The sequence below is a fragment of the Carassius gibelio genome, chromosome B15 (genome assembly GCF_023724105.1).
Source record: "Carassius gibelio isolate Cgi1373 ecotype wild population from Czech Republic chromosome B15, carGib1.2-hapl.c, whole genome shotgun sequence".
Taxonomy (NCBI): Eukaryota; Metazoa; Chordata; class Actinopteri; order Cypriniformes; family Cyprinidae; genus Carassius; species Carassius gibelio.
The window spans coordinates 3,222,923-3,250,058 of NC_068410.1; the positions used below are offsets into that span (position 1 = coordinate 3,222,923).

Sequence of the window (27,136 nt, forward strand, 5' to 3'; positions counted from 1 at the left end):
GACTCCCTCAGATATCAACCAGACATTATTAAAATGTTTGTTTACACGTATTTCTATTTAGTTAGTATCGTATCTAAAATCCAGTCAATATGCAAATTTAAGCATGACACTCACATTTATAGGCTATAGACAAAAGCAACTAAGTTACTAATTAGAAATACATTTCAGAATTTTAACTAACATTCTGGAAAAGGTTCATTAACTGTAATTATAAAATATTCTTCTGGCAACAAAAATAAAAATATCAAAGTCTTTAATAACATTCATAACATGAATATTATTTTTCAGAAAGAAAAAATAGTTGTCGCTTTTTTTTTTAGAAAGTACAAAATTAATAAACATTTAAAAATAATGTACACGTTTGCAAAATGATAAAATGGAACTTATACATATTTTCTCTAACGTTTGCACAACTAAGAAATATGTATAATAATTTTTTTTAATACTTAAAAAATGTAACTTAATGAGATTGTAAGCAAGACATTCTTAGAACCTGTTTTTGTTAGCTGGGTATGTTCCAACAGAGTTATAAACATTTAATTTCTCTGAATATTTAAAAATCTGATTATTGTATGAAGCTGGATGCCTCTACCAATGAAACATCGCTTTACAGAATCAATGCAGTTGGTTAATTAAACAGCTGACAAAATACACAGAAAAAAAATCTTTTTTAAAATAAATCATTTTATTAACATCAAACGCTCAGCAAATTCATCACCTTTGAAAGTGATTTTAAAATGCTTCTGTCTCTGAATTAGAAGAACAGATTAAAACATAAAAAAACTATAATAAGGGATTTATACATTGCATTACATAAGTGTCGGATAAATTTCCTTCTGTACAGAACCCATATACATTTAAAGGAATTAACCAAATTTATTTTAATTTATAAAGTCATATCCATGCATAAAAAAATAAAATGCAATGACAAACTTCATGCATGCATTATCTGAATCTCATATTGTGTAATTGATTTTAAAAGCATTCAATCTGTAGATAAGACCTGCTCACTGTGACAGTGTTTCTCCGTGTGACTCACCAGACTACGCACGCGTTTGAAACTCTCTCCACACCGAATACAGTGATACGGTTTCTCTCCAGTGTGAACTCGCTCGTGTATTCTCAGGTGTTCAGGCCGAATGAAACTCTTGTCACAGTATGAGCACTTGTTAGGTTTTTTTCCAATGTGAATTTTTAAGTGCCTTTTTAAATCACCAGCTGCAATAAAGCACTTTCCACACTCACGACACGCATGATCTCTCTTACCGGTGTGTATTATCTGGTGTTGTTTACAATGACCAAGCTGTCTAAAACTCTTTCCACAGTAAGAGCAGGAATAAGGCTTCTCATTTCTATGCAACTTCATGTGTCGACTGCGACCTGACAATGAGTTTAAATCTTTTCCACACTGATCACAGTTATACAACTTTCTTTTAGCGTGCACGTTTAGGTGATTTTTAATACTGCCCGTGTTTTTTTTCTTCGGTTTCTCTTTATTATGTGTTCTCTGATGCCGTTTATAAGTGTCCGGTCGTGAATAACTCTTTCCACACTGAGTGCATGTGTACTGTTTCTCTCCAGCGTGGACTAACATGTGCCTTTTAAGGTATTCTTTGCGCTTGAAACTCTTTTCACACTGTGAGCAGGTGTGTTCAGTTTGTGTTTTCTGAGTGCTGGACTCGCGTTTCTCTTCCTCTTTGTTCGGTTCTTCGGGTTCCATCTGGTCTAAAATAAACAAGTTAGAATCAGTTGACATTCACACTGCATTTATCATCAATATTGGCCTAATACTTCATTTCTCATAGCTTCCAAAAAGTCAATAATGAAGAATCATGAATGAACACCGACCTGTTTGTTTCTCAGTATCTTCGTGTTTTATTCTGGATGGTTCTGGATCACGCGCGTCTTCAATCTCCTCTTTAATAAACTCCATCTTTACCACAGTATGACACAGACTTCAGCTGCTGCACCTGGAGTTTGTTCTTCTCTTGTAGGATGATATGAATATGAATATAAATTATATATATATGAATATATGAACCAATTTGGCTTCACTGATCATTTTCTGACAGGAAGACCCATAAAAAGGGGGGGGGGGGTGTACATTATTAGTATATAACAACAACAAAAAATTACAAAGGGTTAAATTATCAAATTATAAGTTGCATTGCACATAATTTCTTAAGCATCAAACAAAACAAAACAAAACAAAACAAAGAAGTATTCACATATTCAATACTAATATAAAAGCAGTGCGTATTTATTATTAGTTAAATACCTTTTCTATCAAGGGGGTCATGTCAAACTCTGTGAATCGGGAACATCTCTCACATGTTGCTACAAACAGATTAAAAATACACGAATTTATTCTTCCTCCTCTGCTTCTTCGTTTTCCAACAGCTGCTGCCAACCAATGTAAACAGGCGCATTAGCGCCCCCTCCTGCTCCGGAGTGTGGAACAGATTTACAGGCGCTTCTCAATACATTAGAATGTCAGGGAAAAGTTCATTTATTTCAGTGATTCAACTCAAATTGTGAAACTCATGTTTTAAATAAATGCAATGCACACAGACTGAATCACCAACAATTCAGCCCTGACAGAGGATACTAATTGCGTCAATGCATAAGTCAACAAAATTCTGATAGGTTCCAAAACCTATAAACTTAGACGGTCTCCACATATGGACATAAACATCTCCAGCATATCTTCCAGTGATTGTAGCAGACGTCAGCACTGGTGAAGAAGACACCTCATCTCATGACCGGATGTACGCAGAAACTGTTCTTCTCACAGAGCATACGTGCTGACACACACACACACACACACACACACACACAGAGAGAGAGAGACTTTATCTACAATTCAAGGTTTTCTAGCACTGGCAAGTGTCTTATCATTACGGTTGGATACACACACATAATATGCAGACATTAATCTTGAGGAATAGAAATACAGGATAGAACAGGATTCTTAATGTCTAATAAGTGCACATAAGGTAACCCACATGGAAAGAACCTATATTAGATTAGATTAGATTAGATTAGATTCAACTTTATTGTCACTGCACATGTAGGTACAAGGCAACGAAATGCAGTTAGCATCTAACCAGAAGTGCAATAAGCAGTAAGTACAGAATAAAGGTCTATAATATGTACAATAACTATACAGGTAAGTATTATGGACATAATTTACAGATATTAAATACTATAAGCACGATATGTGGATATATGTGCATATATGAAACCTATATGTGGTGTATATGCACATATATGTACATATATGATAATATATATGCGTATATATGCCACATATAGGAAAAATTGAGGTGCATATATGTGCATATACAGGAAATATAGGTCTCCTGTATTGCTTCTTCATATCCACATATAAGCCCTATACATACAAGATATGTCTTCTATATAGCTAATGGCAGGATCTGGTCATTTTGTAGCTCATATCCCATTTTTGACTGTCATACATGATGCCTATCTCATATTTTCTATTATCAAGGCAAAAACTAAGAATTAACGAAAAAAAGTATGCAAGAATTAATGTATGTTCGAACATGTGAAATTGATATCACATGTAATTGGCATGTTATGGAATTTAACTATGGCAATATATTAACATGATATACAGAGCCGGACAGTAACAGAGTACGTTTACTCGAGTAAAGTACTTTTTTACAATTTTGAGGGATCTGTACTTTACTCGAGTATCATTTTGGGGAGTATTCATGACTTTACTCAAGTACATTTGAGAGGCAAATATTGTACTTTTTACTTTGCTACATTTCTATCCATAACCGTAAGTACCCATTACTTCTTCGGCCCAGTCCACACGGAGACAGACCCCCGATCATACAGTAATTTTGGGAAATGTGCTCATTTGGAACTGTGAAGTTCACAGACCGCAAGCAGTTTGTAAATCAAGATATATGTGTGTGTGCATCAGAAATACATTTCTGAATCTTGTCCTGTGCATTTGTGAATCTTGAGTGCATTTGTAAATGTTGTTTGCATTTCTGAATTGTGTGTGTATTTCTGAATTTTGTGTGCATTTCTGAATTTAGTATGCATTTGTGAATCTTCTGTGCTTTTTCAATTTTGTGTGTGCGCATTTGTGTATCCTGTATGTGTATTTATGAATTGTGTGTGTGCATGTATGAATCCTATCTGTGTTTATGTGAATGTAGTGTGTGCATTTATCTTTATTGAGACTCTTTTGGCTTTAACAGCTCTCTGATCAAATGTGCATACTACATCATCAGAATAACAGTACTCTAGCCCAGTGATTTTGGGGGTGGGGGTCATATTTCAGGGTGGCCGTGCCACTATTTATCACAATCCTGATCACTGATACTGAGACCCACAGGGCCAGCCCTGGAAAAATCAAAAACATATGACTGAATTTGTATATGTTGTTATGCTGAAATTAATTAAACATATTTCCTAATAGAAATACATAGCATTTTGGTAAATGTGGTATATTCAATAAGAAGCAATTCACCGTTATCAAACACAAGATTTTAGAGTTAACTGTTGTATAGAAACATACCTTGAGTAGTTCTACTTTAACATCAGATTAAAATATAAGCATTTATATAAATCAATCATTATATGTACTCTAAATGTTGAAGGAGTTTGTAAGTCTGAAATATTATTCATTTATCATTTTGTTCAAAAACATAAATAAAATTATATTATAGTATTACTACTTAAAAGAAATTGTGCACATGAAGTGCACCAAACTAAATCTAAGTGCTTTCCTAAGAACCATAGTGAAATATTTGCACCAATAATTTATTTCTATTTTATTTTTATTTCTGAAAGGTGGTAGAGGACACTTTTTTGCCCACTTCAAGCACTGCACATAAACAACAAGTGAACAGTCAAATCATTGGGTAACACAGATGATGTGGCATTATGCAATGGAATGATGTTTGGTTATAAGTCAGATAATCATATGCATTTTGATATGTTAGGACAGCCATTCTTTAAGCGAGACTTCTGTTCTCTGAGGAAGGTCAAAAGTTTTTTTGCTCTCTGTCCTCGGGGGGGAAAAACCATGACATTCCTCATGAGTTATCTGCCTAAATTTAACAATCATCTTTTGTGTAGGAGATAGCCGGTATGTGGCTCCAGAGTTGTTGTCCATCAGTTTAGCTTTGATTATAGCTTGAACATCCTGCACTCTATTGTTAATCAGACTGAGAACAAGTCAAAATTCACAAAATCTAACTAAATGTTTGTGGGCTTTTGAGAGAAACTCAATATTTTGTTTATCTCACACTATGACTGTTCTAACATGAAAATGTTGATCGTGACAACTTAGGACATTTTTTCATGTGAATGTCAAGGCTTCTTACAAATCTAAAGCTCTTCTCACAGGGAGGGCAGTAGTACGGTTTCTCTCCAGTGTGAACTTGCTCGTGTACTTTCAGGGGTCCAGACTGATTGAAACTCTTGTCACAATACGAACACTTGTAAGGTTTTTCTCCAGTGTGAATCCTTTGGTGCTGTTTCAGATTATCAGCTCTAATAAAACTCTTCCCGCACTCATGACACACATGATCTTTCTCACCCGTGTGTGTTTCCTGGTGACGTTTACAATGATCCAGCCGAGCAAAACCCTTTCCACAAAATGAACATGCATAAGGCCTTTCATTTGTGTGAATTCTCATGTGGTTTTTGAGATGAAGTGATGTTTTAAAATCTTTACCACACTGATCACAGGTGAATGGATTTTCTCCGGAGTGAACGAGGAGGTGAATATTGAGATTAGTTCTATATGTGAAACTCTTTCCACACTGAGTACAGTGATACGGTTTCTCTCTAGTGTGAACTCGCTCGTGTATTCTCATGGTTCCCGCCTGAGTGAAACTCTTGTCACAGTATGAACACTTGTGAGGTTTTTCTCCAGTGTGAATGCTTTTGTGCTGTTGCAGAGTGTCAGCTCTAGTAAAGCACTTCCCACAATCACGACACACGTGTTCTTTCACTTCATTATGAGTTCTCTGGCGACGTTTACAATGTTCCACCAATGAGCGACTCTTGATAAGAGGTTTCTCTTCCATATGGTCCTTCAGGTGTGATGAATCTTTACAAGTCTGCTGTGGCTTTTTGGCTTTTCTTCTTAGTGTTTTGAAGTCACGGTGTTGCTCCTCCTCTTCACTCAGTTCTTGCTCAGTCACTTTCATCTGGTCTAATTGAAAAAGTTAGAAATAGTAAAAAAATTTGAAATGAAAAAAAAAAGATGAACCTCAGCAGTCAGTAATGAAGAAACATGGATGGACACCAACCTTTTTTTATTCTGTATGGTCCTGGATCACTCATGTCTTCAATCTCCTCTTTAATAAACTCTTGTCTTTGACAGTCACTGACTTCAGCTGCTGCACCCGGAGTGTGTTCTTCTCTTGTGGGATGATGTGGATGTTTCCCAAGTCTGTCTCAGCACAGAGACCTCAAAGTGGGTGGACCTCAGCGCCGTGTGGGCGGGGCTTGTGTCAGATGCATAGCCAATCAAATCGTTGTGTTCTAAATAAGGGCGAAACAGGGAAAATTCTTCAATTAACACATAATCTAAACTTAAACTTAATACAGAAAACATAAAAGCATTTCATATACAAGGTAATCTCCAGAAACGAACAGAGTTAATGACTAATGGCTTCTATATTATATTCAGGAGTAGCTTATCAGTAGTATTATATATTCATACGGCAGTACAATACATTTTTATTTTAGAAACGAACTACAGCATAAACCCTACTGTTCATTATCACTCAACTCTCTGTTAACACATTACTCTCCCACAATATTGAAACCTGTGCACAGAATGTGTAAAATAGCGCTTAAATACCTAAATACTTCCAGCACTCCTTCCTTGAGCTTTTCTCTGTTGGTTTTTTGCATTTTCACTCATATGGAAACATCTGTAGTGTTTGCTGCCACCTACTTGATATTCCTGGTCATTTATAAATGAAAAGACGAGGAAAGATGAACCAACGAGCTAAAAAACTCTCTGAACATAATAAAATATGACCAATAATGGAAAATCACTCCGTGTTGCTTTTACAATAATGATTGTGCATCCACAAAATATATTCCCTGCTTCACTATTATTGTTTTAAGCTTATTATTGTGCGTTATAGATTATTTCTGATAATTTATTTTACACTCAGAATAATAATAATTTTGTGTGGCTTGTTGTATTCCTCATTTGTAAGTTGCTTTGGGTAAAAGCATCTGCCAAGTTATTAAAAGTAAATGATTAAGCAGATGACATCAATGCATCCTAGACCTCATCAGTGAAACAGTCAGTTATTTTTGTTATTGCACATAGACAGGGGCAGACATCATATATTTTTTCTGATGCTGTTTATGCGTGTCCAGTCCTGAAAAACACTTTTCACAAAAAGTGAGATAGATTTTCTGGTGAAATAAACTGATCACAGTTAAATGGCTTTCCTCCAGAGTGAATGTGCAGATGATAAAAGCCTCTTTGTCTCATCCAAGTAGTTGACTGTTTTCAGCCCATTCATTATGATGATGAGATCTTTTGTAAATTGGCACATTAAACACATTTCATTGGTGTCAACGTGCTGAGACTTCTGTTTTCATACTGAAACGATACATTTGTTAACGGTTTATCTAATTGTTATCTGATTCCATTTTATTATGATCTCGAATTCAGGTCACCATGCCAGTTATTATTGATCATTCATGGTATAATTCATCTAGACATCTGGTTATTATGTATGAGCACACTTTGAGTTAATAATCTCAGAGTGCATAAGAAAACCAAAACCAAGTGTAACAATTTATTATAAGTCAGGTAAAAAAAAGTAGTATGCCATTTACAAAGATATCAAATCAAAGTTAAACAATAAGAGCAATGGATGCATATCTAACTTCAGAAAAATGGAATACGGAGTATATATATCCAACATTTCCTTCAACTAGGCCTTTACTGAGAGCAAGACAAACATCCTCCGAATGGAGATAGAAACTAACAACTTTAATTTGCATTGATTAAGGCCTAGACATTGAGAGTTTACCCAACAGTAAACAAACCAGCTCTAAACTTTAGGATCCATTCTCTTTTATAAGATTGAGAGTCACACCTGTACATTTTAAATAAAATCAAACACTAATTTTATTCACTTGAATTGTCACAGAACATTTTATATTTATAAAATCATACTGAGATTCTGAGTCAAGGGAAGAAAGGGTGGAGGGATTGAAGAAACAAAACCAGTTTTAAGTCTCTGGGGTTTATTAATAGCCAAAAACACATTGTATGGGTCAAAAGGATCATTTTAGTAAAGTTCATGTTCCATGAAGATATTTAGTAAATTTCCTACTGTAAATATATAAAAAATAAATTTTTGATTAGTAATGAGCATTGCTAAGAACTTAATTTTGGACCAAATCTCAAAATTGCTTCGGATAGGTTTAATCGATTACCAGTATTTACCTCAGATATAATGTAATTTTCATGTATGTTTTATATAACCTGTGGAATTCTTTCTGTGTGTTTAACTTTCATTACATCCTATTCATAGGGTTTTCTACCTCAGTTATATGAACTAATCACCAGAAGTTGCCTCATACATGTATTCTCTGTATTATGCATGCTTTATATTACTCAAGTTAATTTTGAGAGTTAAACACTTATCACTGCTAAATCCTTATTTACTTCCACCTCAATTATACATACCGACGGTTGGTCTGGGAACGCCCCGTCACGTGATGTGAATTTAGCCCGTGGGGGAAACACGTGGGACAATCAAGCCAAAGAGTTGCTTTGTTGTTTTCTGTACCTCCATAAACTAACAAATTCTGAATTTATAATTAATATAATTTTCTGGTGCTGTTTGAAATTTTCCATCACTGAACAATCAGCTGAATGAGAGCAGCGTTTTGTTTCTAAATCTTTGATTTCTGAAGACTCCCCTTCAGTCAGCTCTTCACATTCATCGGCTCTAAAACAAACATATTAAGCAGTTATAATTAGTTTTATAAATGTGAAAATTCAGCAGCACCCTTGATTAGCAGAAAATGTTAGTTCTTCTGTGAAAAATGACTCTTGAAGTCTTTAGGTTTTGATGCCAGAAGATTTTTATAATGAAGCCCAGAGACTCTGCAAAGAATTTGTCTTTTCTTTCTCTCTTTTATATGCTATGCTATGACTTTTAAACTTTTGACCCCAGTCTATATCTCCTTATGACAGAATAATCTTCATTTAAGCACTAATAGAAATCAACATTTACCTCTATTATGTTGGGCGAGTTTTCCACCGAGTCCGAACAGTGTGGAAGAGCGCAAGAATACGATGTTAATCGGCCCCGCCCCCAGAGCGATTTAGACCACGCCTACAACGCGAGGGTTGGGGCTTTAGGACAATCCTAAACTGTCCATTGACAGCTGCCTCCTTGTCATATCTGACTTATTACAAAAAACAGAGCAATGCCTACGTTTTTATAAGCTGTTGTCAAAAAAAAAGAAAAAACACAACAACAAAAAAACAGCGTCTAGGACACAAAAGTATAGCAAAACTTGTCAAACTTGAAACAAATATTAAACAAATATGCTAGGCATGATTGTTGTTTTTGTTGAAATATTGTATAGTATATTAATACAGAAAATAATAGTATATTCATTAATTTTGAAATATAATAAACACAACTGTAGCTATTCATGAGAGAAAATTACTGTGCTAAAATGTCTTTGTGTGTGAGGATATAATGTGCTTTTTACATATTTTAATTTAGCGCTTTTTTACAAAGCAGATTGTGTCAAAGCAAGAAAAACTGCAGGCCTGCAGCCTGACACATTTAGCAAATTAAACAGGAAAAAAGACACAAATGATTATTTACATTTTGTGCTGTCTCAGATTGGTAGCTGAAAGAATGGCAGAACATAAATATCAGCCCTGCCCCGTTGGTATGTGCATAGAAATAACCCAGTGATAAAGTACAATGCTGTTTGTAATATAAACAACAAAAGATCGAAACAACAGAGCCATCAGGTTTAACTGAGATGCTGAAAAACCTCTTTGTCTCCATCAAATAGTTCCCTGTTTTCACCTCGTTCATTATGATGATGTCTGAGATCTTGACACATTAAGCACATTTCATTGTATGTCAACAGACTGAGACAAACTACAAGAAATGTCTTTCTGAATTGAAATTGAAAACTTTTTTTTACAAACGTATTACACAGCTGGAAAGATACAAATTATTATTTACACTGAGAATGATTTTCTGGTGAAACTTCTATAGTTCCTTAATCCGACTACAAACACTAAACTATGTGAGATTGTGCTTTTGGGAGTAACTTCATGTTTTGTTTATCTCACACAATTTACTTGACTATTTTGACAAAATGTTGCTCACTGTGATGATGTGTGACATTTTTTCAAGTGCCTTTTTAGGGCTTTTAAATATCTAAAGCTCTTGTCGCTCTTTCATCTCAATCCGGTCTAAAATAAACAAGTTATAATCAGTTCCTGATCTAACAGCAGAAAACAACAGATATAAAACATCATATCTTAGATGTGCCAAAGATTAGTTAATGATCTTGTGGTTGTCAACAGTGTTATGCATTTCCATATCATTTATCATCCATATACTGTTTATAATTTCACAACGAAGAGAAACAATATATAATTAAGAATCAATAACCAACCTGTTTGTTCCTCAGTATCTTCTTGTTTTATTCTGGATGGTTCTGGATCAAGCCTGTCTTCAATCTCCTCTTTAATAAACTCTTTAACAGTCACTGAATTCAGCTGCTGCACCCAGAGTTTTTTCTTCTCTTGTGGGATGTTGTGATTATTCACCAGTGTTTATATGTGAATTATGTGAAAATAATGACTTTAAACAACATTTGTGTTTCCTCTTTCTTTTTTTTTCAATTAATTTTTTTCTCTGGCTTCTGTTTTTTTTCATGCAATCCAGAAAAAAGATGTACCCTCTAGTGTATAGATGTGAATATACATTTCCTTCATCCTGAGGATTATTCCTTTTACTTTTGGTGTGAAAATTTACCTTTGTCAAAGACAAATAATAGTTAATAATAATAATAACAACCAAGCCCAGCCCAGTGGAGAAAGTAATGCAAAAGTAATTTAACACATTACTTTCCATAAAAAGTGATTAATGCAGTTGCTTTTTGATGCAAATATTCAACAAATGCATTTTTTAAATGGAAAATCTGTGTATATAAAATAAACATATTTAAAAGAATCTGGTGATCCAGATGATACATGTTTTGTATTATTCAAAGCAAACTATACAGCAATGATTGTTGATTTGCAATTTAATAGGATTTTGAAACCATATGTATATAAGAAAAATCAACTTTATTTTTGTCAGTTTAGTGATAAATATTTTCCAACTCATGTACAATAATCATATAGATAATAAGTGCATGGCACGAATGTATCTTATTAAATAAAGACCTGCTTATCACACAACCCCGACACATTTTACAAACTAATGCCCGTGAGAAAATATACAAATTATTGATTTTTACTGTAAGAGTTCTTGGTGGAAATTCAAACATCACTCTATAGTTCCTCAAGCAGACTACTAACAAGTCAAATTCATTGAATTAAACTAGATGCTGTTGTACTACTAAGTGAAACTATATATTGTATATCTCACACAGCTTACTCGACTGTTCTGTTCGGTTGAGACCACTTTTACAGCTGAAACCCTTTCCACACTGAGTACAGTGATACGGTTTCTCTCCAGTGTGAACACACTCGTGTATTTTCAGGTTTCCAGACTGATTGAAACTCTTGTCACAATATGAACACTTGTGAGGTTTTTCTCCAACGTGAACTCTTTGGTGCTGCTTCAGGAGGCCGGCCGTATTAAAGTTCATCCCACATGCCCAGCACGTGTGATCTTTCTCTTCATTATGAATTTTCTGATGCCGTTTACATTTTATTTCCAGCTTTGAACAATCAGACGAATGTGAGCAGGTGTGCATATTTTTGTTTCTTAATCTTCGAGCTCTGTTTCATTCAGCTCTTGTCTTTGCTTTTTCACTTCTTTCTGGTCTAAAATAAACAGTAAGATTCGGAGAACAAATGTGAAAATTCAGCTTAACCCTGATTGGTGGAAAATAACAGAGATCAGGTTAATGAGATGCATTTTCTGTATTATACATCATACTAATAGAAGCTATGTTAACATTATGTTTCTCAGTCGTTCCTCAATAATGAAGAATCATAAATAGTCTCCAAATTGTTTGTTGTTCAGTATCTTCATGATTCATTCTGAATGGTTCTGAATCACTCATCAATTAACTCTCAAACAAACTTTAAATAAGCATGAAACAAAGCTTAGGTAAAATTACATTTAAGCTATACTTAAAATCAAAACTGACAACTTTAACCTATACACAGCATCTCCAGACCGATCAAGTTCATGAATAAATTCAGATTATGATTTCTAACACGTGTTAACATATCCTTTCTGCCATTAGAAAAATTAAACACTCACAGCAAAACATTTAATACCTCACCTTTCAAGCTTTTTCATGTCAAACTTTGTAAATCGCTACTCTGTTGCACACATCCTCCGTTTATTTATTTATTTTTTTGTATGTTGCATTGATTTATTATTTTGTGTTAAGTTTATGATAATAGCTGCACATCACAAACATTTGCAGCAGTATTCATATTGAACTGATGTGATGCATCACCTTCTTTCTCAATTAATCAATCATTTTATCTTGATTTAATAGTCATAATTTAATATGCAATCAAAACACTTTATGTATTACTGATTTGTCATAAGTCTTACTAGTGCTTCAAACTAATGCATCGTTTTAAATACTGTTTTGCACCACTTTACAGTCTAATTAGGATGTCTTTTTTGTATGTTGCATGAGTATTATATGATTGCTGTATATAACATTGCAGCTAGTATTTCTGAATTGCTTTGGCTGACAACAAATTAAACACTATTTTACTGTTTTGATTTTCCTATTTTATTAAAATCAAAGAAACATGGTTTTTAATCGCACAGCCTGTCATGTATCAACTTGCAATACCTATTTTTAACACAGACAAAACATAAATTTGAAACAACCGGTATGTAACATGTTTCTTTGTTTTCTCCTCATTCATTATGATGATGCTGAAATTTAATTCCATTCAGTTCTCGCCTTTGCTCTTTCTCTTCTATCTGGTCTAAAATAAACACAGTAATTAGCAATAATCATTTCAAGGTGAGTATTAAGTATCAGGTGTTTGCAGTGTTGGGAGTACAAGCACATATTTTATAGTACAAACAGAGATGTTAAATTTTATAATCTGATGCTAAAGTAAAACTACATGGGGTGCGTTTTCTTTCAACTAAGCAACTCGCTGTTTAATATCCTGCCTTTCATAAATATTTATTGATTTAAGTGCTCATACAGTCTTACCTAAATACTCTGTTTTTCTAACAGCAAATGATGAAACTCAATAAATAAAACATGCACATGCCACCTCTTCCTGATAGCGGCCGCTTGTCTCCCAAAGATTATATAAAATATCCCAGAAATGTGCCTCTTGTTTCTACTTGGTACCTATGTTAAGATTAAGTTGGGCAGTCAGTCAAGATGCATTACCATAAAAAGCTGGTATTAAAATGCATTAAAAAAACACATTACGTAAAATCACACATTAACAGATCTCGTCTTTTCATTGAAATGCTAATTTTATTCTAGTTATATATAGAGCCTACTTAAAGGCTATGTTCCAGAGAAATATGTACATTTATAAATAAATGTGCCTGATTTATTTGCAAACTCAAAATTAAAAATTGGCAAACGGAGTGAATTGTTTCTAACTTGTTACAGTTGTTTCCTGTCTGTTTTACTCCTTCAATGGGATTTTCAACCAGAGAATAAAAATGCATAAATGCAAAATTAAAGTCACGATTTGCTGTTCCCCAACAAAATTACTTTATTTATTTTTAACTACATATGTGACCCTGGACCACAAAACCAATCTTAAGTGTCAATTTTTCGAAATTGAGATTTATACATCATCTGAAAGCTGAATAAATAAGCTTTCCTTTGATGTGTGTTTTATCTGGAATCTGAGGGTGCAAAAAAATCTAAATATTGAGAAATTCGCCTTTGGTGTTGTCCAAATGAATTTCTTAGCAATGCATATTACTAATAAAAAATTAAGTTTTAATATATTCACGATAGGAAGTTTACAAAATATCTTCATAGAACATGATCTTTACTTAATATCTAATGATTTTTGGCATAAAAGAAAAATCGATAATTTTGACCCACACAGTGTTTTTTTTTGGCTATTGCTACAAATATACTCCAGAGACTTAAGATGGGTTTTGTGTGATCCAGGGTCACATATTTACTTTATCTGAATCTCACATACATTATAAAGTATTTGTATCTGAATAAAACATTTGCTCACTCTGACACAGAACAATGCTTTTCCATGTGGATCGCTACAGTCTTTGACTGAGTGAAACTCTTTCCACACTGAGTACAGTGATACGGTTTCTCTCCAGTGTGAACTCGCTCGTGTACTTTCAAATTTCCAGACACAGTGAAACTCTTGTCACAGAATGAACACTTGTGAGGTTTTTCTCCAGTGTGAACTCTTTTGTGCCGTCTCAACTGGCCAACAGCTGTAAAGCTCTTTCCACACTCATAGCACACATGATCTTTTACATCATCATGCATTTTCTGGTGCAGCTTACAACTGTTCAGTCTTGAAAAACTCTTTCCACACAAAGAACACAAGTGAGGCTTTTCATCTGAATGAACATTCATGTGACATTTTAGATTTGATGCGGATTTAAACTTTTTACTACACTGGTCACAGTCAAACGGCCTTTCTCCAGAGTGAACGTGCAGATGATAACTGAGATTTTTGGTACTTATGAAACCCTCTCCACACTGCATACAGTGATACGGTTTCTCTCCAGTGTGAACTCGCTCGTGTACTTTAAGGTTTCCAGAAAGAGTGAAACTCTTGTCACAGTAGGAACACTTGTAAGGTTTTTCTCCAGTGTGAATTCTTCGATGCTGTCTTAGTTGACTCGCTGTAGTAAAGCTCTTCCCGCACTCACAACACACATGATCTCTCACTTCATCGTGTATTTTCTGATGCTGTTTACAACTGTCCAGTCGTGAAAACCTCTTTCCACAGTAAGGACACACATGAGGCCTCTCATCCGAATGAACTTTCTGGTGCGTTTTTAGTTTTGACGACGAAATGAAATGTTTCCCACACTGATCACAGATAAAAGGCTTGACTCCAGAGTGACAGAGCAGATGTTTACTGAGACCTGATGAACGAGTGAAGCTCTTTCCACATTGATCGCATGTGTATGGTTTCTCTCCAGTGTGCATTCTTGCATGTGTGTTAAAATTCCCTTTGTGTGTGAAACCTTTTCCACATTGAGAGCAGGTGTGCAGCTTTTTGGCTGTTGTTCTTTGAGCTTGAAAGGTGCAATGTTCATCCTCCGCTTCATTTAGTTCATGTATTTGCTGATTCACTTCCATCAAGTCTAAAATAAAAATATTATGTGGTTGTAATCAGTTCAGCTGAACCTTGATTTAATAACAAGAGATATTATACAGTATCAGCTGTCTGATTTGCTAAAGGTTAGTTCTGTCATTCTCATGATAATTAAAATAATTGTGGATGACAGCTGCTATGCAACAAGGTTTTGATCATTTAAATGCATTGTATGTACCGTGCATCATCTAAATATTACTAAAAATCAAGAATGGACACCAACCTGTGTGTTCCTCAGTATCTTCATGTTTAATTCTGCATGCATCTGGATCACTAATGTCATCAACCTCCACTTTAACAAACTCCATTTCTCATATTTTCATATTTCAATCGATTTCTCCTGTTATTTATTTTCAGGACGGTCTTCTTCTTTCATATTTTGTGTGGCAGCGTTCAGTAATCCTCTTTAAGGTGCATTTGCGCCATCTACTGTAGTGTAGAGCACTGTGTTGGTGAAAAAGGGAATGAATGATCCAAATCTTGTAATCCTGGTCTTAATTTAGACATGCATTATAAAATCAGACTGTATATAAACATATATAAATTTGTATATTGCAGAAAAAATGCATGGATGCATAGTAATTAAAACTTTATTTGCATAAAAATAATAATATGAAACAAAACATGAACAATATAAGTCAAATTGAGATTAATTGCATGCAGAAAAAAACATTGGTTGTTAGTTATATTCTCTTATATTTATTCTTTAATCGGCTGTTTGTGTTCCTAGTGGTAAGACATTTCCAAAATATTAATAAGAGATTCAGAATAGCATCTCTATCAATCATTAAGAAAAAAAAAACATAAATTGTCACTAGTGCCTTTTAGATTTGGCAACATTTCTAGTCCCCTCTATACACAGTCACAACATTGTTTATCGAATCTTCCTACAACCTTTACAGCATAATCTGATTGTTGTCTTATATAGGTAATGCTTTGTAACTTTACATTCGATTGGTTGACAACAAATTGCAAATTAAAAACAGTATTATTTTACTTAATTTTTAATTCCAAAAACTAGTCCGATGGGAATAAATAAAAAAACCCCATAAAAGTCACATTTGCTCTCAAGCACTTCTACAGAAAGTTTGCTATAAATCACTTCTGGGTTTCAAACCCATAAATGTTGAAAGGACACTTTTAGACACAGAAACTGATAGTTAAAACTTGGAAATGGACAATGGTTGTTCATAAGAGCAAGTAAACTCTTCTCACACAGTACAGTGGTAAAGCTTTTCTCCGGTGTGAGCTTGCTTTTGCATATTTAGTGATACTCCATAAGCAAAACTCAGTTTCCAGTGTGAACACTATTACATTTTTCTCCAATATGAATGTGCATATGACGTAAGAGACCCGATGCCTCCACAAAACTCTTTTCACACTGCGAACACCTGAACGGTTTCTCACCAGTGTGGAGCATTATGTGCCTGTCAAGATGTACCTTTTGCGTGAAACTATCTTCACAATGAGGACACGTGTATGGTCTCTCTCCAGTATGAATTATTAAGTGTCTCTTAAGATTCCGTCTTTCTGTGAAACTCTTTCCACACTGAGAGCAGCTGGAAGATCTGATCTTTAAAGACCGATGATAAAACTTGATGTGCTTGATAAGATGTGCTTTTTCTGCAAAACTCTTGCCACAATCAGAACAGGTGTTTGGTTTCTCTCCGGTGTGACGTCTTAGGTGTATCTTAAGTCTGTATTCGTTTGGACAAACCTCTCCGCACTCAGTGCAGCTGCAAGACTTTCGTCTGATATGCATTCTTATGTGTTTGGCAAGATGTTGTTTTTCTGTAAAACTCTTTCCACACTGAGGGCAAGTGTACGGTTTCTCTCCTGTATGAGTTTTTAAGTGTCTTTTCAGTCTGTATTTAAATGCATAGCTCTTCTCACAATGAGAGCAGGTGAAACGCAGCTTTTCTCCAGAGTGAGTTTTTGCATGGTTCTTCATGCTCTCTCTACTCGCAAAACCGCGTCCACACCGATCACATTCGAAAGGCTTTTCTCCGGTGTGAATTCTTATGTGGCATTCAAGGTGTTTGTTTAGTATGAAACTCTTTCCGCAAACATGGCAGGTGTACGGTTTATCTCCAGTGTGAGTTTTTAAGTGATACTCCAGGTTCTCTTGACGTGTAAAACTCTTTTCACACCGATGACATTTTAAAGACTTTCTGGCTTTTGTTCTTTGAGTTCTGCTTCGTGAGACACTCTCTTCATTAAAGTTTTCTTCTCCATTTAAAAGACTTCGAGGTTTCTCACAACACTCAACTCTATCCGGTTCTTGGTTTTCCTCTTTCACCTCCATCGGATCTGGAAAAAAAACTAAATGTATTAAAAGTCAAATGCAATCTTAAACAAAAAGTAATAAAAGAAAACAACTGAGATCAAACATCTATTTGTATGTGATGTTTGATTGGATAAAGTTGATTCTGATGTTAATACACTCTAATCACACTATTACTGTAAACTGTATATTACTGCTTCTTATTTTCTAATGGAAATAAAGTCTGTCCGAACTGACAGACGCTTTGTTGTCACAATGTTCCTGAGCAGTAAATAATCAAAATAATGAAAAGTGGTGACCAAATCTGCTGAGCAAAACATCAAACATAAGTCACTGAATTGATAGTTTCTATAAAAACATTTTTATTTTATTTGCTGACAGACTTTCTTGCCATAAACAGTTACATCTTGAGGAATCTGCAAAATGTTAATTATTTTACCAAAGTAAGAGGGATCATGCAAAATGCATGTTATTTTTTATTTAGTACTGAACTGAATAAGATTTCACACGAAAGAGATTTACGTATAGTGCACAAGAGAGAATAATAGTTCAAATTTATAAGATGACTCAAGGGGGAATCAAGGGGCGTGTAAACTTTTGAACATTTTAATAAATCCAGCTATATTTTTTCTCTTGTGGGCTACATGTTAACATCTTTAATGTGAAATATATTATTCAGGTCAGTACTAAATAACAAATAACATGCATTTTGTATAATTCCTCTTATTTTGCTAAAATAATTAACATTTTGCAGATTCTGCAGTGTGGGTCATAAACTTTCGACTTCAACTGTATGTAGTTTTATTCATATATACCCAATCACATATGAAGACAATAACTTAAAACTGAAAAGAACACAAAATACATCGGATACCCGTTTGTATAAACACTAGAGCACCAAACAATACATTTGATCATTTATTATAACTCAGATTACAGATTCCTCTGAAACACCAAATATATATTCTATGATATTAAAAAAGTAGGCTTATTTGCTGTTGCAAATGATAAAATATACATTCATACAACTGACTTTTAACATCTGAACACTTATTAGTTATATATCACGTATATTCTTATCTTAAAGAAGAGATGTCTTACCAGTTGTTTTCATCCCGCATATGTACAAATACCACACTCTGCCGTAAACGTGCTCTCACTGTCGTAAACATCCACCGTCTGCTGCTGTCACATTGCGCACAACACGCTTATCTTCCTACAGATGGCGCAAGATATATATATACCAATAAACCATTTTTGTCATTTCTAGACAAATTTATTTTCAATTAAAGTGCTCCATTCCTTATTTATAAAAAAATTAGACTGCATCTTAATTTAAAACATATCATATATTAACGGATATGATCAGACGGAGGCATTTATCAAGCCCAAAACATACTTAGGTTATGAGTTAAATAAATAATGTCAATCTCAAACCATGTGTGGAATTCCAAAAAACTAAAAGAACATGTTGTGTTGACATTACATTTAATTGAATCTGAATTTTCAGAAATCAGAATATTGACAAAAAAGAACTCTGCAATACATTAAAGATATGACTATAATAACACAAGCAACAATAAATAAGCTAAAAATGATAACTACATCAACATGTTTTTCTGTCAATGGTCTTAACACTTTAAACAATTGAATTGTGTCCATTTTTTAAAGCTTTACATTTGACATTCCCTACCCCACAGACTGAACAACATGCCTTGTCTTCCTTTCTGTTCTCTCTTTCCTTTCTACCATCTCTGACACTGTCTTTAAAATAAAAGCCATTGTAATGCTTTGAAAGGGTAAACCCTACGAGCACAGTACAGTTAAGCTTAAATGGTCCACTTTAACTGAATTCACCCAATTTAAGAATTATCTGTAATATGTCACAAAATAAGGCTCACTAGCAATATTTTCTCATAAGTGAGGAGGTTTGATGATTGTGTGAGATTATAGGAAACAAGCAAGAGCAGAGATCAAATGCAAAGACATCCATTTTTATATACACACGACATAAACACTCAATGAAGGCTGGTAGGAATGAACAAACAAAAAAACAAAACAAACATTATAAAAGAAACATTAAAGCCATTAAAGCAGAAGTGCTCACACTCACTCATTCAGAAAAACTCTCTTCCGACACATTACACTCTAATTAATAATTAATCAAAACATGCAAACTCTGAAAACAGTGAACATCTCTCACATGCTTACAATATATGATACATAACTTTTTTTAGCTTAAAGTCACAGTGTCCTGTTCATATTCTTATGGTAAGAACTGTTTACAGTCTGTTAGTGCCTGATAAAGTGCCTTTGTATCAATATACAGAGACTACAACTTTAATACTTCAGAGAAACAGATCAATAATATCTCAGAAAATCTCTTTGATTTATGCAACAAAATGATCAGAGACTCACTGGTGAGGCATTAAAGGATAAAAACAGAACATAACATTTGCTCACTTTGACACAGAACAATGATTTTTAATATGAGTCACTAGATTTGAATGAAACTCTTTCCACACTGAGCACATCGATTATTTTTCTCTCGAGTGTGAACTCGCTCGTGTACTTTCAAATTTCCAGCCACAGCGCAAGTCTTGTCACAGTATGAACACTTGTGAGGTTTTTCTCCAGTGTGAATGTGTAGATGATAAGCAAGATCTATCGCTGCATTAAAACTCTTTCCACACTGAGGGCATGTGTGCAGCTGCTTGGCTTTTTTTGACAATATTTTGATTTTACAACACACCTCCTCTTCTTTCAGCTTCATTCTTTGCCATTTTACTTCAGTCGAGGCTAAAATAATCAAAGCAAGTGTTGAAAATCAAGTGAACTGACGCTTTGTTACATTAATGTCATGAGTGGACACCAACTTGTTTGTTCCTCAGTATCTTCATGTTTTATTCTAGACGGTTCTGGATAACTCATGTCTTCAATCTCCTCTTTAATAAACTCCATCTTTCTCTGATACTGAGACCCACAGGACCAGACCTGGAGAAATCTCAAATAAGTTACTGAAATTATACAGTATGACATTAAACACACGTCTGAGCTTGCTGTGTTTAAAATATAAAGCACATCAGCCACAAGACATTCGTCGCACATCCAGCAATATTCACAATGGCAACTTTATTAAAAAGCTGTAAAATGCAAAGAGATACATTTTAGATATACACCATATAAACACACTGAATACAGTCTGATCAAATCACATTTGCACAATATAAAAAAAACACTATAATAGTCTAGTTAACAATCAATCAAAACATGCAAACTCTGTAAACAGTGGACATCTCTCACATGCATAATGAAAATATTCCACGACTGACCTTTATTAAAAATATCCAGCAACTATTCTGCGCATGCTCCATTTGTTCCTTTGCATCTTTAAGTGCATTGCTGCCATCTAACGGAAAACACAGACATTTCTCTCAAAAACAGTCTTGTTAGGTTAGGATGTGTCCAGATGAAGCGTGATTCCTGGTTAACCCCCAGTGATCATATTATTGTGGTAAGAAGTATATTAATGCCTGATAATACCCTGCTTTTGACTTTATTTTGATGCAAAAAAATATAGCATTTACAAAATACAAATTAGAATCAGATTTTCTCAAATCCAATACTTCAGTAACGCAGAACGATTTCTCCTGATAACAACACAGTGCCAAAACACAATGAGCTGCTGAGAAGCCAATAGTCCCCTGTTTTCTCCTCATTCATTATGATGATCTTCTGTAAATTGGCACATTAAACACCTTTCATTGTGTGTCAACAGACTGAGGCAAACTACAGGATCATCACAGTTAAACATTACGGCTCTGTTTCTGTCAGACAATGGTTTCAGTTATTGTCAGATACACTTTTGTTTTTCTTTGTTGTTTTGACAATTTTAATTGTATGCAAAAATGCTGCAATGAACACATTTCAATCAAGTAAATTAAAATATATTAAACTACATTATTGAATGGATAAACTTTGTGACAACATTTGGACAACATTAAGCTTTTCATGCATTTGAGAAGAATCACTAGTTTAATGCACAGGCTTCTCTGCAGTATGAACTCACTCAGGTTTCCAGACACAACAAAACTCTTGTCACTATATGAAGACTTGTACAATCTTTCTCTAGCACTGGACTTCCATCAAGCACAACCAAACTCTACAAATTATTGGTGTTCTCCATCAACACAGAAAAAGCATCCCCAAATCATGTAACATTTCACAGCAAAACTAGTTTGAGCTAATTGCACATTTACTGTATCCGAATCTCACATCATTGACTAGAAATGTACGATCTGTAGAAAACATTTGCTCACTTCGACAAAGAACGATGATTTTTAATATGAGTCACTAGAGCTGATGACTGAGTGAAGCTCTCTCCTCTTATGAACTCGCTCGTGTCTTTTCAGGACTCCAGACCGAGTGAAACTCTTGTCACAGTATGAGCACTTGTAAGGTCTTTCTCCAGTATGAATTTTTTGGTGACGGTTCAGATTGCTGGCTGTAGTAAAACTGTTTCCACAGAAAGAACACACATAAAGTTTCTCCTGTGAATGAACGGTCAGGTGACTTTTTAGATGTGATGATCTTATAAAGCCTTTACCACACCGATCACAGCTAAATGGCTTTTCACCAGAGTGAACGAGAAGATGATTTTTCAGAACTGATGCATCTGTGAAACTCTCTCCGCACAGAGTACATTGGTTTGGCTTCTCTCCAGTGTGAACTCGCTCGTGCCTTTTCAGGTTTCCAAACTGAGTGAAACTCTTGTCACAATATGAGCACTTGTGAGGTTTTTCCCCAGTGTGAATTATTTGGTGTTTTGTCAAATCTCCAGTTGTAGTAAAGCTCTTCCCACACTCAAAGCACACATGATCTCTCACTACATTATGTGCTTTCTGGTGCAGTTTACAACTTCCCAGCCGTGAAAAACTCTTTCCACAGAAAGTACACATGTAAGGCTTCTCGCCTGAATGAACTCTCTGGTGTTGTTTTAAATTTGACGATGAAATGAAATTTTTATCACACTGATCACAGTTAAAAGGTTTCTCTCCAGAGTGGATTCTCATGTGCTTCTTAAGGTATTGTTTTTTTCTGAAACTCTTTCCACACTGTGTGCAGGATTGCAGCAGATTGGCTTTTTTTCTAGGTTTTTTTATTTGACAGTGTTCCTCCTCCTCTTCTTTCAGCTTCACTCTTAACCATTTTACTTCAGCCAAGTCTAAAATAAACAAATGTTGTGGTTATAATCAAGTGAACTGGATCTTTGTCAGATTAATGTTTCTCAGCGGTCAACAATGAAGAATCAAGGATGAACACCAACCTGTTTGTTCCTCAATATCCTCACATTTTGTTCTGGATGGTTCTGGATCCCTCATGTCGTCAATCTCCTCTTTAATACATTCAAAAGAATTGTTTGGAATAACAGGTAACAGCGTTAACATTACTGGACGTTAAATGCGGTGCGTTACTATGCATTGATTGAATAAACATATAATCCGAACGCACCCCTGGCTCACACAGCTAGTGAAGAGGTGGGTTAATAACGAGATACGCGATTATGATTGGCTAAGGCATAGTCATCTGTTTCATGGTAGCCAATCAGAGCCAGTGTTTTTACGCCAGCGGCGCAAAACACACACGCGCGAACGTGCGCGCACCCACGCACGCAACAGCTAAACTGAGATTCAGTAGCGGCTGAGATGGCGAGTCAGGAGCAAACCGATGAAAAGTTGGCATTTTCAAGGTGGAGATATAAGCACTACTTTAAATTCATTGTGGTCAAAGGCTAGAACGTGCATGTAATGTGTACATGTAATATGATACACACGCATCTACAAAGCTAGTGGCCAAAACCACTTTTCTTACAAAGATAATACTTGAAGTGCAGGATAAAACTCTTGCTATCTGTGTTTACGTGTAATAAATATCGAAAGTTATGTACGAACACATGTATGTTCTACTCATTTTAACTGACTTGTGAAAACTGCTAAAAAAATTGACATATAGCAATTTTTTTACAGTAACGCAAATAGTTACTTTCCCTGGTAACTAGTTACTTTTATTATAGAATAATTCAGTTACTAACTTAGTTACTTTTTGGAACAAGTATTGAGTAACTATAACTAATTACTTTTTTAAAGTAATGTTCCCAACAGTGCTCAAAAGTATGAATCAGATTTCAAAACTCGACACTCCGCTGCTCTCTTCTTCTTCTTTATATAAAATTTGAGGCAGACTAAAGACTAGGCGCATCAAAGGCGTATTGCTGCCCTCTTCTGTCCATTTGAAGAACTCCGCCAAGAAGTTCATTTCTCTCATAAAGTCCAGTGATATGTAAAAAAAAAAAAAAAAAAAAAAAATTCCAAAAAACTGCGTTGTTTCATATTCCTTGTTATCAAGATTTTAAGCTATAATGTTGATACTCCAGATTCCAACAGATCAGAAATACATAATGCTTCCGCAATTAAACGATTAACACACTCCATTATTACATCCCTAATGAAAAAAAAAAAAAACAGCAGATGCTGGTCCTTTGTTGGTTTATGCTGGTCGTGTGCTGGTTTATGGTGGTCCTTTGCTGGATTATGCTGTTCCTTTGCTGGTTTATGCTGATCATGTGCTGGTTTATACTGGTCCTTTGCTGGTTTATGCTTGTCATTAGCTGGTTTATGCTTGTCCTTTGCTGGTTTATGCTGGTCATGTGCTGGTTCATGCTGGTCATGTGTTGGGTTTATGCTGGTCCTTTGCTAGTTTATGCTGGTCATGTGCTGGCAAAGGACCAGCATGAACCAGCATCCCAGCGTCAAAACATACCTAACCAGCATGGGAGCAGGGATGTTTCACAGTTTTGACTTCTCCACATAAGCATGTGCTGTCTGAATGCTCGCCAACCATTGCCAGTCCTAATCACCTCTCTTCTGCTTCTTCTGGTTTAAGCTGATCCTAAACTGGTCCTGAACAGGAGCTAGTTGCTTAAAACCAGTTAAGGACCAGGCTAAACCATTTTAAAACAGCTCATGACCAGCTATGGACCATCTTACACCAGCAGCCATGCTTCAAAACATACTTAGCCACTAGCCAGCATTTGCAGTTTTTTTTTCAACACATGTAGGGTTTTCATGTTTCATGATGACTTAACATATACCTAATGATTTTACGTATACATCATGATTTTATACTACACATATTATCCATTATTTTTTTCTTAATCTACGCTGAAAAATCTCTCCTGACAACAAGAATATTATGACGATGTCTGAGATCTTCTGTAAATATATATATAGACATTTATAGTGATGAAAGGCAAATTATTCAATGTCATGGATTAATATTTACTGAGTAATCTACTATTTTGTAGAGGGGGTCAAAATGGTAATTTTCACCTGAGATTCGGAGCCAAATTACAAGGGGGTAGAAATAACTTCAGAAAGATGGTAGCATCATAATGGTATGAATGTGGTGAAGCCAAGGACTTCAACAGCTGTGTTTTACATAATGTCCCTAATGTTGGACCACGTCTCCTTAACATTCATGGCACATTGATTGTCCAAGGCACTAAGCCTGTCTGAGAGAGTTTGACTAGTTTGAAGTAGAGTTTGAAGTACTGTAGCCTAATGGACTAACACATCACACTTAATTAGAGAAGTCACTGAAATGTAAAATTTATTTGCATCATTATACAGCGCCTATATACAACTTTTATGTTGCAGGGAAATGCATAAATAGATATCTAAGAAAATATTTATGCAAAAAACCTTGCATCTGTAGAAAATATTTGCTCAATCCAGAAAAAAAATATTTTTAATACGAGTCAGTAGATCTGCTGACTTAGTGAAACGCTTTCCACACTAGGTACAGTATGAACTCGCTCGTGTACTTTCAAATTTCCAGACACAGTGAAACTCTTGTCACAATATGAGCACTTGTAAGGTTTTTCTCCAGTGTGAATCCTTTGGTGCTGTTTCAGATTATCAGCTCTAATAAAACTCTTCCCGCACTCACAACACACATGATCTTTCCCTCCACTGTGTGTCTTCTGATGCTGTTTACAGTGCTTCAGTTGTGAAAAACTCTTTCCACAGTAAGAACACACATGAGGCTTCTCATCTGAATGCACTGTCAGGTGTTTTTTAAGACTTGATGATGTGATAAACGTTTTACCACACTGATCACAGTTAAAAGGCTTTTCTCCAGAGTGAATGAGCAGATGATAACTGAGACTTAACGCTGCAGTAAAACCCTTTCCACACTGAATACAGTAGTATGGCTTCTCTCCAGAATGTATTAATTCATGTACTTTCAGGTTTCCAGACTGAGCAAAACTCTTGTCACAATACAAGCACTTGTGAGGTTTTTCTCCAGTGTGAACTCTTTGATGCCGTTTCAAACCCCCAGCTGTGATAAAGCTCTTCCCACACTCACAACACACGTGATCTCTCACTTCATTATGTGTTTTCTGATGATGTTTGTAACTGCTCAGCCATGAAAAACTCTTTCCACAGAAAGTACACACATAAAGCTTGTCATCTGAATGAATTATCATGTGGAGTTTCAGTTGTGATGATGTAATAAACGTTTTACCACACTGGTCACAGTTAAAAGGCTTTTCTCCAGAGTGAATGTGAAGATGATAACGGAGACTTGATGCTCCGGTAAAACGCTTTCCACACTGAGGGCATGTGAATGGTTTCTCTCCAGTGTGGACTCTCATGTGTTTCTTAAGGTATTCTTTGTGTTTGAAACTCTTTTCACACCTTGTGCAGGTGTGCAGCTGTTTGGCTTTTTTTCGTGAAGTTTTGATTTTACAGTGTTCCTCCTTCACTGCATTCACCTCTCGCCTTTGCTGTTTTACTTCTGTCCAGCCTAAAATACACAAATGATGATGTTAAAATCAGTGAACCTGATTTAATAGCAGAAACCAAAAGAGGTCACATATTTATCTGAGTATGAAGGATCAGATCTTTGATGTACCAAGGTTAAGTCTGTCAGTCCTTGTTAATACAATTTTTGACTGAAACTTTAGTGTTTTTTAGCAGTCAGTAATGAATAATTAAGAATGAACACCAACCTGTTTGTTCCTCAGTATCTTCTTGTTTTATTCTGGATGGTTCTGGATCACTCATGTCTTCAATCTCCTCTTTAATAAACTCCATCTTTACCACAGTATGACACAGACTCCAGTTAATGCACCAGGAGTTTGTTCTTCTCTTGTGAGATGATGTGGATATTCCTCACCTTTTTAACCCAGTTAAAGCACAAGCCCCGCCCACCACAGATTCTAAAGA

At 35.2% G+C, this 27,136-nt stretch overlaps 5 protein-coding genes across 11 annotated transcripts; all 5 read right to left on the minus strand.

The window, feature by feature from the left end:
- Positions 1 to 666: 666 nt before the first annotated feature.
- Positions 667 to 27,035, minus strand: LOC127972888 (zinc finger protein 239). 5 transcript variants are annotated; one of them, XR_008157218.1, is made up of 3 exons: positions 2,279 to 2,444; positions 1,849 to 1,987; positions 667 to 1,720 (listed from the first exon to the last, which is right to left on the minus strand). XR_008157218.1 is itself a non-coding variant. In XM_052576818.1 (3 exons), the coding sequence occupies exons 2-3, from the start codon at positions 1,931 to 1,933 to the stop codon at positions 986 to 988; spliced, it is 825 nt and encodes a 274-aa protein (XP_052432778.1). In that variant the 5' UTR covers positions 1,934 to 1,987; positions 2,279 to 2,443; the 3' UTR covers positions 667 to 985. The 5 variants fall into 5 exon arrangements, 4 of the variants coding, with proteins under 4 accessions (XP_052432778.1, XP_052432779.1, XP_052432780.1 ...); XM_052576818.1 differs by having other exon boundaries at positions 667 to 1,725; positions 2,279 to 2,443; XM_052576819.1 differs by having other exon boundaries at positions 667 to 1,725; positions 1,849 to 1,982; positions 2,279 to 2,408.
- On the minus strand, positions 4,800 to 9,403 carry LOC127972891 (zinc finger protein 239-like). Of its 3 annotated transcripts, none has more exons than XM_052576825.1 (3): positions 9,273 to 9,403; positions 6,303 to 6,537; positions 4,800 to 6,205 (listed from the first exon to the last, which is right to left on the minus strand). In XM_052576825.1, the coding sequence occupies exons 2-3, from the start codon at positions 6,334 to 6,336 to the stop codon at positions 5,304 to 5,306; spliced, it is 936 nt and encodes a 311-aa protein (XP_052432785.1). In that variant the 5' UTR covers positions 6,337 to 6,537; positions 9,273 to 9,403; the 3' UTR covers positions 4,800 to 5,303. The 3 variants fall into 3 exon arrangements, with proteins under 3 accessions (XP_052432785.1, XP_052432786.1, XP_052432784.1); XM_052576826.1 differs by lacking the exon at positions 9,273 to 9,403 and adding an exon at positions 9,045 to 9,159; XM_052576824.1 differs by lacking the exon at positions 9,273 to 9,403 and adding an exon at positions 6,860 to 6,970.
- LOC127972887 (zinc finger protein 239) lies at positions 14,358 to 15,951 on the minus strand. Its single transcript, XM_052576816.1, has 2 exons — positions 15,786 to 15,951; positions 14,358 to 15,551 (listed from the first exon to the last, which is right to left on the minus strand). The coding sequence occupies exons 1-2, from the start codon at positions 15,868 to 15,870 to the stop codon at positions 14,446 to 14,448; spliced, it is 1,191 nt and encodes a 396-aa protein (XP_052432776.1). The 5' UTR covers positions 15,871 to 15,951; the 3' UTR covers positions 14,358 to 14,445.
- On the minus strand, positions 16,139 to 19,046 carry LOC127972889 (gastrula zinc finger protein XlCGF8.2DB-like). The gene is made up of 2 exons (XM_052576821.1): positions 18,948 to 19,046; positions 16,139 to 17,872 (listed from the first exon to the last, which is right to left on the minus strand). Exons 1-2 carry the CDS (start codon positions 18,958 to 18,960, stop codon positions 16,851 to 16,853), a joined length of 1,035 nt encoding a protein of 344 aa, XP_052432781.1. The 5' UTR covers positions 18,961 to 19,046; the 3' UTR covers positions 16,139 to 16,850.
- Positions 20,962 to 23,372, minus strand: LOC127972890 (zinc finger protein 239). The gene is made up of 2 exons (XM_052576822.1): positions 23,173 to 23,372; positions 20,962 to 23,070 (listed from the first exon to the last, which is right to left on the minus strand). The coding sequence occupies exons 1-2, from the start codon at positions 23,291 to 23,293 to the stop codon at positions 22,187 to 22,189; spliced, it is 1,005 nt and encodes a 334-aa protein (XP_052432782.1). The 5' UTR covers positions 23,294 to 23,372; the 3' UTR covers positions 20,962 to 22,186.
- Positions 27,036 to 27,136: the final 101 nt, after the last annotated feature.

Bases quoted from the DNA above. Each gene is read 5' to 3' on its own strand.
- LOC127972888 (XM_052576817.1), bottom strand. From the start codon at position 27,004: ATGGAGTTTATTAAAGAGGAGATTGAAGACATGAGTGATCCAGAACCA. The intron at 26,715-26,919 runs GTTGGTGTTCAT...TGTGTATTTTAG, and splicing joins AGATACTGAGGAACAAACAG to GCTGGACAGAAGTAAAACAG.
- LOC127972887 (XM_052576816.1), bottom strand. From the start codon at position 15,870: ATGGAGTTTGTTAAAGTGGAGGTTGATGACATTAGTGATCCAGATGCA. The intron at 15,552-15,785 runs GTTGGTGTCCAT...TTTTTATTTTAG, and splicing joins AGATACTGAGGAACACACAG to ACTTGATGGAAGTGAATCAG.
- LOC127972890 (XM_052576822.1), bottom strand. From the start codon at position 23,293: ATGTTAACGCTGTTACCTGTTATTCCAAACAATTCTTTTGAATGTATT. The intron at 23,071-23,172 runs GTTGGTGTTCAT...TGTTTATTTTAG, and splicing joins GGATATTGAGGAACAAACAG to ACTTGGCTGAAGTAAAATGG.
- LOC127972891 (XM_052576825.1), bottom strand. From the start codon at position 6,336: ATGAGTGATCCAGGACCATACAGAATAAAAAAAG. The intron at 6,206-6,302 runs GTTGGTGTCCAT...TTTTTCAATTAG, and splicing joins ACCATACAGAATAAAAAAAG to ACCAGATGAAAGTGACTGAG.